Source organism: Nicotiana tabacum, chromosome 24, assembly GCF_000715075.1.
Source record: "Nicotiana tabacum cultivar K326 chromosome 24, ASM71507v2, whole genome shotgun sequence".
Lineage (NCBI taxonomy): Eukaryota > Viridiplantae > Streptophyta > Magnoliopsida > Solanales > Solanaceae > Nicotiana > Nicotiana tabacum.
In genome coordinates, this window is record NC_134103.1 from 101524919 (window position 1) to 101536387 (window position 11469).

Sequence of the window (11469 nt, forward strand, 5' to 3'; positions counted from 1 at the left end):
TGATATTATTTGATCTTTAAAATACCCAATATAGTTTAATTATTGATTTTATGACTAATTGAGTTGTGTGGTATGATTTAGGGTGTTTGGAGTACAAAATTATGAAAAAAAGGTGCTCTAGCTAGAGAAAGAGGGGTTGGATGCGTCGTATCCAATCTAGAAAAAAATTAGATTTCGTGCACCCTTAGCAGTGAAGTCGGCCCATAGCATCCGCACCTAGGCAAAGCTGAGATGGAGGAACATAGGGTGGAAGCGAAGCATGCGAAGCGGAGAAGTGGAGGATGAGGTGGATGCGACGCATCCACCCCAGCATCACTCCCTAAAACTTATTTGGATTGAAAATAGGAGAACTTTGGCCCACGACTTTTGTACGCAATATATAAGCCAAAAACGTCTCTTTTTAGGTCATCTAACATATTGGGAAGGGAAAAAAAGCCACGACAAAGCTTGGGGACCACGGAATTCATCTTGAGTTCTTATTTTTCCTTCTTTTATTGATTTTTATGCACTCTTGTAAATTTTTTGATGATTGCATGAACATGAGTGGCTAAGAACCCTATTATTCTAGGGTCATGGGTATACATGAATGTTGACGTTTGAAGTTTAATTTGACAAAGTTGATTTTATCATATTGGGTTATTTATTTAATTCTGTTTTTAATTAATTTGCTGAGTAGCTAACAATGAATTACTATTTATGAATCTAGAGTTGAACTCGAAAGTGAAAATTCTAGATTGCATATAGAATTAAATAAAGTAAGTTCTTGAACTCGGGCATCTGGGAACGGATTCGCAATTAGGATAGAAATATACCTAATTGTCTTGCTTAGTTGAAATATAGGAAGTGTAAATGCATTCTTGTTAATCTTAATTCAATAAACATATAGGCATTAAATTAGCTTGAATAGGCGATTAAGAACTCGACAGATTCTTATGAGTAATATCAACCTTGTCAATCAACAATCCAGATAAATCAATTAGTTATTTTAAGCTAATAATGCAACATGATTGTTAGATAACATGTGACCCTGGAATATTATCTCCTATTGATTGTTATTCGAAATTATTTAAGTGTTGTGGTTGATCTCTAGTATTTCATTACTTGATAGTTTTTAGGAAGTAAATTAGAAAATTATCTATTTTGTGAGAAATCGCTTGAATCGATAAGTTATTTGAGTTTGAGTTAGTCAAAAGTTAATCATAAGTTTTCGTGGGAACGATACTCTACTCACTACTATATTACTTGACGACCACGTATACTTGCGTGAGTGTGTTTGATCGCAACACCCCGTGCAGTGGAATTAAACTACACTAATATGCTACATCAGCTATATGAGATGACAAAAATGCCCTCAATTTGAATCTTAGTGCCAAAAAACAAACAGGTCAAACGGAATAAAGTAGTTGAAGCACAATAATCTAGCAAACTTCTTCTTTGTGACTCGAAAATAAGACATTGCTCCAGTTGAGCCTTGTCACAAATGTTGTCTTCTAAACTACACAAAAATATTTGAAACGACAAACCAAGCCAGCTCTTAGTAGTTCCAACAACTAACCTCAATTACATAGAGAATCATTGACGGTCACAAGACTATCTGTCTCATAATAGAGACGCACATTATAGTTCTAAATGGTGGTATACAAACACATATATTAAAAAGAAAATGAGAAGTATTATTGTCTTTAAAGGTGTGCATTAGTAATAAAAAGGCATATTGCACTGCTTTTCAACGGTCTATTTAAATTAAAAGGAATTGTAAGCCTCATAAATAAGAGGTGAAAGTCACAAAGGATTAGTAGGTAGATTCTTTTTTTCTACAATTGTTTGTGTAAAAGTAAATTCGCAATAGCTTAAAATAATAGAAGTCAAAGAGCCATTCATACTGGTTGTGAAAACTTGATACATGCCTTAGAAATCAATTTCAAAGAAATGATAGGTATGCATGATATTTTCACTCTGATATTATTTCTTGAAAAGCAAGAAGAGATTCAATTTAATGCTCTTGGCAAATCATAATAATACCAGTTTATAATAATCTGTCACAAATGTGGCAAGAAAAAAGGTGAAAAACTTTGTCACCCATATCATAAATTTATCATATCAGAAGAGATCATCAACTGAGAAACTGTAATCTATGATTCACTCAGCACCCAAAAATTCACAATAACAACCAAATTGTTTGTTGAAAAGTTAAACTAACTAAGTAATGCACAAAGTTTTCAATGAGACTTCCTCAATTATGTTTCTTGAAGAAAACATCAATTGTGATGAGGTAAAATTCAAACTTCTATGTAACTGCAAATACTTCATTATCAACTGACTGTGTGAATGCATACAATCGGAGTTCCCAACCGAGACTTAGAGTAAGCTCCATTGGAGTTCTCAATAGACACTTAGAGTAAGCTCCATCAGAAAATCTGTAAGATTCAAAGTAAAACATTCCGAGGTTGGTGCATCTTGTTGAGCATGGAGATGCACTACGAACCCAAATTTCTTTCTTATCGTGTAAAAACGGAGATGAAGCAACATTGACTCCTCTCTCTACCTAGATGATTACTCTTTGGTCAAAGAATACTGAAGTAACATCAACTAAAATGCACTCATTTGAAAAGAACTAATGTGATCATAAGAAGCAGAATATTTCAAAAACGAGCTCATCTACAATTACAAAATTTTCGATCAATCCATAGAAGTTTTTATGAAAGATAGTAACAGAGAAGAGGGCATGGAAGAATTGACGGGAAATGGAAACAGAAACTTACCTTTTTAATCAATGGAAACAAAAAATTGAAATTCAAAAAGAAGTCAAAAGCAAATGAAATTACTACTATAATCTTTTTGTTCACCGTTTCTACCCCAATCTCCCAACTACATTTTACGCATAGCAAACCTTCCGAAACTCTACCTCTTTCTCTATTAAAGACATCAGCCACAAATTCCAGTTATGAAATTTGGAAGTCTGAAGAGAAATTAGAAGAAAGTGGGCAAAGATTGAGACAAATCATACCTGAAATTAGAACAGCCCAAATGAGAAGATGTAAAGAACTGGGGGGGGGGGGGGGAGGAGATGAACGGATGAACAAGAACATAGAAGAAAAACAACAATGAATTTCAGCCATGAAATTGAAAAATTTGAAAAGAATTGGAAGAAGATTAAAGCAAAAATTGAGACATGAAATTGAAAGACCACGAAGAGAAATCAAATGACCGAGGGTTTCTTATTCTCCTAAGAGAAATTCTTCTAGAATTGTGTGGGTATATGATGTCCTAGATTACTACTCTTATTAGAGATTTGCCCTTGATCAACCAATAGAAATAGAAATAGGAAAAATAAAATGACAAGTTAAAATGACAATTTTGCTCTTGGTCGACCACCTTCTCTTTTCTATATAATAGAAAATCGTGACCAAGCTTGTTACATTAGTATTTACACTTGAAAATGTGCCTTTTCACGTCTGCAGTTATGTCGGAGTTTCATTTGAATTTTTCTACAATGCAAAATGTGCTATATGATTATGGTGAATTGTATTAGCCATTAGGACTCATCTCAGCAAAATCATAGGAACATGAGACAGAATAAGGGGATAGGAAAAAAAAACAGGATATTCATTTATTTATAAAAAAGTACTGAGAAGCCAATTACAAAAGCATATACTTAGACAACATATACTTATTGAAAAATTAAGACCACAGACACCACTTCCAAACTAACACACACTACAGAAAAGCATATCTCAGAACATTAAGCATATGCATCAGGATTCTGCAGGAGATAGACTTCTACTGCTTTATACATTCCTAAGACTTTCTCTTTGCCTGCTTTAATTTCTTCTTCCTTGAGCTTGAAATCGCCCTCCGTATAATATGTGCTTGTCACCTTAGAGATAGAACCACCATCTGCTGACTGCTCAAACTTCACCTCGTAAGTTATTTTTTCGAGTTTATCAACCAAGGCATCACCTTCAATCAAAGTGTATTTGTAAACAAATTTCTCTTCATTAAGCTCATCAATCCTATACTTAATGGACTTAAAATTGCCACCTGCAGGAAAAGAAAAAAAAAACGCCGCTGTTAAGAAAATACTAACGGCTAAAATTGGAGTCTATCATCATAAAATTTGAAAAGAATTAAGTAGGATGTTGTTACCTTCAGGAAAGTTGATTTGCTTAATACTTCCAGCACCTCCATTACCCTGAACAAATTCAATACTTTTAATAGCTTGTGGCATTAGCTTTGGCATCAAATTGTGAGAATCAATAATGGAGGCTTTAAAGATTCTTGATGGAGGAATAGGACAAGTGTACTCATCAGTGAAGGAAGTGATAGCCATGTTCAGCTTGTAGAAGAAATTTAAAGCACAATGTATTGGAAAGATTAGTAGTGGATGAAGAGCTGTTGTTTGATACAAAAAACTGGGAATATCATAGGGTATTTATAGGTCTTAGGACCATGATTTTATTATTCTTGAGATAGATAACTAATGGAAGACAAATATTCTATTTCTTGTCGACAATGTAAAAAAACAAACCAATGCATAGTTTCCACAGTTCATAAAATTGCTTCTTTTAAAAAATCTCTTGCACAGATGCATTTATACTTTAATTTGGCCTTGCATCTCTGGAGTTATCTTAGTAAAGCTTTCATTGGGATAATAGTATAAGGTTTTTGTCTTAACTTACTACCTGAACAAGATTAATCTATTGTTATAGTTCCGATGTTGTTTGAGACTGCATGATACCTAGGAATATAGCTATCGTCCTATTTTGTTGCAGCAGTAACTTGGTAATTGAAGAACTAGTCATAAGAAACAGCAATTCATTTCAGATGGCGGATCTAGTGTATAAATTAACGGTTCATCCGAATAAAGTAGCTTTGATTCGGACCTTATATATGGGTTTAAAAATCTAAAAATAAGTACAAATAATAGATTTCGAACTCATAAAATCAAATGAGTTGCAGTAGAATAGCAAACTCAATCCATCTATCTTCATAACTTGGATATTTCCAATACCCTTTTCACCTTTTAAATTAAATGGGAAGAATAACCCGCTTAAGTAATATTTTCCAATGAAAAGAATGTGATTGTGGCGACTTTCTTAGTTTTAATAGTAGCCATAAAATCTGTTTTTTCTTCTTTTTAGAGCACATTGCTAGGTCAATGCATCGTGCATAGTAAGGATGGCAAGTGGGCCGGTCCAGGACCGGGACCGGCCCGGAACCGCGGACCAAACAGTCTTCTGGGCCTAAACGAGCCTGAACCGGTTAGAACCGTGGACGTGGACGTGGGCCTGGTCCGGTATTCCGGGACGGTTCTTCACTTTAGGACCGCTAGGCCTGGGACCGTTTGGGACCGGGATCGGATCGGTCCTTGGCGGGCCCAAACAGTCCCAACAGTCAAAATTCAAAAAAAAAAACTTGCCCGTTGGGCTTTGAAAAATCTGGTCGTTGGCTATTTACAAAATAGCCATTTAACTCCCCTCCCCCAACTTTGTTTTAACCCCAAACTTTTTATAATTATACTTTTTTCCTATTTTCAACTATAAATACCCCCTCATTCTTTTATTTTTCTCACAAAATCATCAATCTCTCTCTAATTTTCTTCTATAATTGCTACTATTGCTTACTTTATTGTTATAATTTGTGAAAAAATTGTGAAGTTGGTGAATTAAAGTCTTCAAGTCTTCAACGATAATCAATTTTCAACAAGTTATTCGTCAATTCGGTAAACTCGTTCCAACTCATAATTTTTAATATTATAGTTTTGTTTGTAGATATTACAATTTCAATGGATAATGCTACTAGTAACACAAATGATATAGCCTTGCTTACCACTACACTAAGTCCTGCATTTAGTAACATTTTTCATGTTAGATGAATTTGTCATATTTATCATTTAATTGTGGGTGATGGTATGCGAATTTTAAATATTGAAATTGAAAAGGTTAAAATGGCTCTTAACTGGCTTTTTTATTCAAATCGTAGAATTAGACTTAGAGAATATTTTAAAAGATGCGATGAATTTGGCCTAAGAGAAAGAAAGATTTTTAAACCTTGTCCAACTAGATGGAATTACATGTATGAAAGTTTAATTGTTGCATATGAATATAGAAACCCTATAAACTCAACGTTTAATACTCATGTAAGTGGTGATGATGATGAGCACCTTACAAATGCGGATTGGGCTAATGTTAAAATGCTTGTAGATTTTTTAGAAAAATTTCATATTGCTACAAATGAATTTTCTAGGTGATATTATCCAATTATTTCTAACTGTTTAGTTTATATCGCAGAACTTGCAAATTTGTTTGCTAATTTTTCAGAGGGTGGGGAAATTTATCAACTTGCTATTGATTCTATGAGAAAAAAATTAAAAATATTTTTTTTTCCTATTCCCCCTATTTATGGTGTTGCTGCTTTGTTAAATCTTGTATGAATTAGGAGGTCCTCAATTTTGGTATGAAACTGTTTATAAAGGTTTAGCACTTGAAGATGAGGAGTTGTCTAAACTTCCGGAAGCAATAACATCAATTAGAATAAATGCTCAAACTATTTATAATGCTTATCAAGTTGTATTAGATCATGCTAGACCAAATGTTCCAACTCCTTTTTCTTCTGATTCTCAATCATCTAAAAGAATTGCGGGAGTAAGAGCACTTAGTGCTTGGGCAGGGTTTAGGGGTTCTCAAGGTTCTAGTAGTAGTGATTTTTCACAATTAAATGAGCTTGAAGTTTATTTGTCACAGGGAATTGAGGAAGTGAATCCCGACGACTCCTTTAATCTTTTAGAATGGTGGAAGGACAAAGAAAAATATTTTCTGGTTCTTTCAAGGATGGCCCGAGACATTTAAACTATTCAAGCTTCAACAATGGCATCAGAGAACGCTTTCAGTCAAGTAAGACTTCAACTCGGTGATTATAGAGCGTCTATGAGGGAGAGCTTGGAAAAATCATTTCAGAGATTGGATCCGTTCGGAAAGAAGAAATTTTGGACTTGTTGAGTCACAACCAGAGGTAGACGAAGAAATGCTAGTTGAACTTGCGGAGGATGCTGCTTCGCCCGGAAGCAGTGATGACCAAGCTTCTTTTTCGCTATCACCAACGGAAATTCCTCCGAACCTTGATGAATTTATGAAGTTTGTAAGAGATACCATGTAACTTGTATGAACAAAAATTAGTATGTATTATGTAACTTGTATTTTAGCACATCCTGATTAGTTTCTTTTTCTTCTCAATTGTGGTATTAGTACCTTGTTGTGCTCATTCCATAGGGGGAGAAGACTAAGAAAGATATTGCCATATTTTTTTAATGCTATAATAAAATTATAACGCATTACTTTGAATATCTCTTTACAATATTTTTGTCTTTAAATTTGAATTAAAATATTTAGGTCACAATTCTATAATAAAATTTACAAGGAATTGCCTTAGATATTTTTATTAACATCTTTTTTTCTCTAATTTTTATAAAAACTTTATAAAAAAAGTATTTGTTGGGCCCACTTAGCCCGCGGGTCGGGACCGTACAAATAGTTCGTGGGCTTGGTTCCTACAAAAATACCACCAGGATCGGGACCGTTTGGCCCGTTTAAATTGGGACCGACCCGGGATCGAGACTGTTTGGACCGGCCCACATAGGCCCGGGACCGGTCCACTTGCCACCCTTAGTGCATAGTAATATATTCAAGATTTGATGGCATCTTTTTCAACATCTTTACAAATCGTTTCAACCTTTAAATCATACCAACATTAATATGATAATAATAACCTTTAAACCAAGACCGGACAACATTCACATGGTAAATTTTTACTTATTTTGCATAACGTTTACAATTTGTAGTTGCATCAATAACCGAATTCTTACCTTTGTTTCAGCTGGTTAGAAGTATGGAGGCAGACCCTGGAATCTAAAGGTTTCAAGTTGAGCAGGTCCAAGACAGAATACTTGGAGTGTAACTTCAGTGGCGAAACTCAAGGTGGGGAAGGGGAGGTGAGGCTAGATTCGCAGGTCATCCCTAGGAGAGGGAGTTTTAAATACCTTGGGTCTATTATGCAGAGAGATGGGGAGATTGATGAAGATGTCACACATCGTATTGGGGCGGGATTGATAAAGATGTCACACATCGTATTGGGGCGGGATTGATGAAATGGAGACTCACTTCCGGTATTTTGTGTGACAAGAAGGTGCCACCGAAATGTCACGACCCAAACCGATGGGCCGTGACGGGCACCCGGTACCTTACTCAACTGAGTACCAATGTAACGTATCTTTCGTATCATACTATCATAGGTAAATGAGCCGGAGAGGCTGTCATGAGATAAGTAGAATAAAACATGAGGAAATACTCAATATAGGGTGACCCAACTTGATATACCGACTTATAAATATGGCGTACTGGCCTATAAGGTTATACCAATATCCGTATACATGACATCTGTCTACAAGCCTCTAAGAGTACATAAATATTATAAAGGTCGGGACAGAGCCCCGCCATACCAATCAATACATGTCTAAATCATACTGACCAAATAAGAAACTCCGGAGCAAATAGAGCGCACCAACATCTTCCGCTGAGCTGATAGCCTACTTGGAGAACTCTCAACCTGTCTATCGGGACCTGCGAGCATGAAACGCAGCGTTCCCAGGTAAAAGGGACGTCAGTACAAATAAAGTACCGAGTATGTAAGGCATGCCAGTAGTATATAAAGGACATGAAAGAAATATGGAGTAAAGAACTCAACCTGTAATTCTGAATAGCTCTGTGACTCATGAAAATTTATAATGTCATGCATGTGCGTATAAATGTCATATCATGCATAGGTATATGCGTACATAATATCATCAAGCCTCTGGGGGCATCCCATTATATCATCTCAGTCACTGTGGGCAAAATTATCAACGTATACCAGCTGATCAGGTGGTGGTGCATATATAACGTCGTAACCTTTTCCCATATCCCATATACATATAATATACGCGTATATAATGCCTTCTGGTCATGGGTCAATGTACATATATAAATGCATGAAATGCAGAAGAAATACGTTAATAAGATTTCTCAACATGTCATAAGATCACTATGCCTTTGATTAATATCATGAAATAAACTTTATCAACTTGCGTATTTTTCTGAGACCCATGAACAGATGATAGAATAATAAGACACATGGGGAATCAAGAATATAGACATCTCTAGTATTTCTATGAATAGAGTCATTTATGAAAGTTGCGTATTTGCTCGATTTGTTTGTATCGTATGGATCATGCCAAAAGGAAAGGAGGGATAGCCTTAACATACCTTAACTCCGTTGAGTCTTTAATACCTTCCAAGAAATTCTTCAAACAACTCAACCCAATCTACCACATCATAAGGAGATTCAAAATCAGTGCTGAGTAAAGGCTAAATCTGCAACTTAAACTAGTAGCTCATTTACATAAATTTGGGCAGCATCTCCCTTGTAACTAGTCCCTCCTCCAATACCATATACCAACAACAACAAGAACACAACAATAATAACATGTAAGCATCATTTTCCAACCTTATCTCCATCACAATATACCACAAAACAACTCACACACCCTAATCACTTCATACATAAAACGACAACCAAAGTAGTGTCAAACAACTAAAAACAATGTAACGCCGAACGACCAGCCCACCATTCCGTCATTATGTGGTGTTTCTCCACACCATTTTCCTCCAAAACTTCATTAAATAGTAGAAAAATATACAGCCCAAGGTCAATACGAAACAACCCACAAAACAGTCCACTACAAGTCAAATAACTCGAACTCACGGCTTCCGATCACCGTCCCGTGAGTTCTAACTATTAGGAAATGAATTTATCAACATTCCTTGATATTTAAGCACTTAAATACAGAAAGTACATGTTTTCTTAACTATGAAATATCTTCAAAAACTCAAACTACAAAGAAAAAGAGAGGCGATATAGCGATACTTACGTCATAGGGATCGTTTTAATGTTAACGCTTCTTGATTCCGTGCCCGGGATGATAATATTCTTTGAAACACCATTAGAGAGCTCAAAGACAGGTTCTATGGTATTCTATGGTTAGGTTCGATGTGAAAATGAAGAGAGAGACGAGTTAAGACATATATATCAACTTTTGAAAAGTCAAAGAGGTGCTAGCTTGGCACCCTCTCATTCGCCCATCTTCCGACACTTATAACTTTTTATCCATGTGTCATATGAACAAACGGTTAAGAGCGTTGGAAACTACATTCCAAGACCTTCAATTTGGTATATAATATGTCCCAAAAAGACCTCATATAGCATACAAAATTTATTTCTCACAAAGCTCTATTATAAGGCAAATCCTTAGTCGGTTTGTTGCCGCAACTTTAATCCGATTTTTCCCAAACTTCATATTTTCTATCAAAACATCATATATAGTCATATTATGACTTTAAAATTATTTAAATCATGATTAAAAAGTCTCATATTCATTACGTCACCTTGGGACGCACAAGGTGTAACACGAAACTTAAGGGTAAGTTCTACAGAGTGGTGGTCAGACAAAAATATTGTATGGGGCTGAGTGTTAGCCAGTCTAGATGGCTCATGTCCAGAAGATGAAGGTAGCAGAAATGAGGATGCCGAGATGGATGTGCGGGCACACCAGATTAGATAGAATTAGAAATATGGTTATTCGCGTCAATATGGGTGTGGCCCCTATTGAGGACAAGATGCGGGAAGCGCGGCTTAGGTGGTTTGGTCATGTGAGGAGGAGGAGCATAGACGCCCCGATGAGGAAGTGTGAGAGGTTGACATTGGAGGGCTTACGCAGAGGTAGATGTAGGCCTAAGAAGAGGTGGGGAGAGGTGATTAGGCAAGACATGACGCAGCTTTAGCTGACCGAGAACATGACCCTTGATAGGAAAGAATGAAGGTCGAGGATTAGGGTAGTAGAGTGGGTAGTTTAGAGTGATCATAACAGTAGTATTGACGCATTTATGACTAACCGTTGTTTTCTTTCATTGTTGATCACTTGACTGTCTTGTTGTTTTTATTCTGCTTTTATATGGCTTTTTGGTACTGTCCCTTCTTGTCTATATTTTCATTATTGTGGTGCTTATGCTTTCCTGAGCCGAGAGTCTATTGGAAACAACCTCTCTATCCTCACAAGGCTCTGCGTACACACTCCCCTCCCCAAACCTCACGATGTGAGATAATACTGGGTATGTTATTGTTGTTGTTGTTGTTGTTTCAGCTCATGGATCATTTTGATAATTTTGGATTAATAAAAAACCCTTAAGAAAAAAAAACAATAATATTTTTTTCTCACTGGAAAATAAAAATATTACATGAAGGGGTTAAAGTTCCTATTCAAAAGGTGAAGGGTTTATTATTGTCGAACTTTTAGAAGTTAGGGGTTAAACTGAAATTTACTAAAGGAAAAAGTAAAAATACGAAAAGAGTATTGAAAAAAGAGAGGCTAAAATACATTAC

General features: G+C 35.8%; 1 protein-coding gene across 1 annotated transcript; it reads right to left on the minus strand.

The window, feature by feature from the left end:
- Window positions 1–3585: 3585 nt before the first annotated feature.
- LOC107809644 (major strawberry allergen Fra a 1-2-like) lies at window positions 3586–4397 on the minus strand. The gene is made up of 2 exons (XM_016634302.2): window positions 4147–4397; window positions 3586–4041 (listed from the first exon to the last, which is right to left on the minus strand). Exons 1-2 carry the CDS (start codon window positions 4328–4330, stop codon window positions 3743–3745), a joined length of 483 nt encoding a protein of 160 aa, XP_016489788.1. The 5' UTR covers window positions 4331–4397; the 3' UTR covers window positions 3586–3742.
- Window positions 4398–11469: the final 7072 nt, after the last annotated feature.

Bases quoted from the DNA above. Each gene is read 5' to 3' on its own strand.
- LOC107809644 (XM_016634302.2), bottom strand. From the start codon at position 4,330: ATGGCTATCACTTCCTTCACTGATGAGTACACTTGTCCTATTCCTCCA. The intron at 4,042-4,146 runs GTAACAACATCC...CTTTTCCTGCAG, and splicing joins GCAAATCAACTTTCCTGAAG to GTGGCAATTTTAAGTCCATT.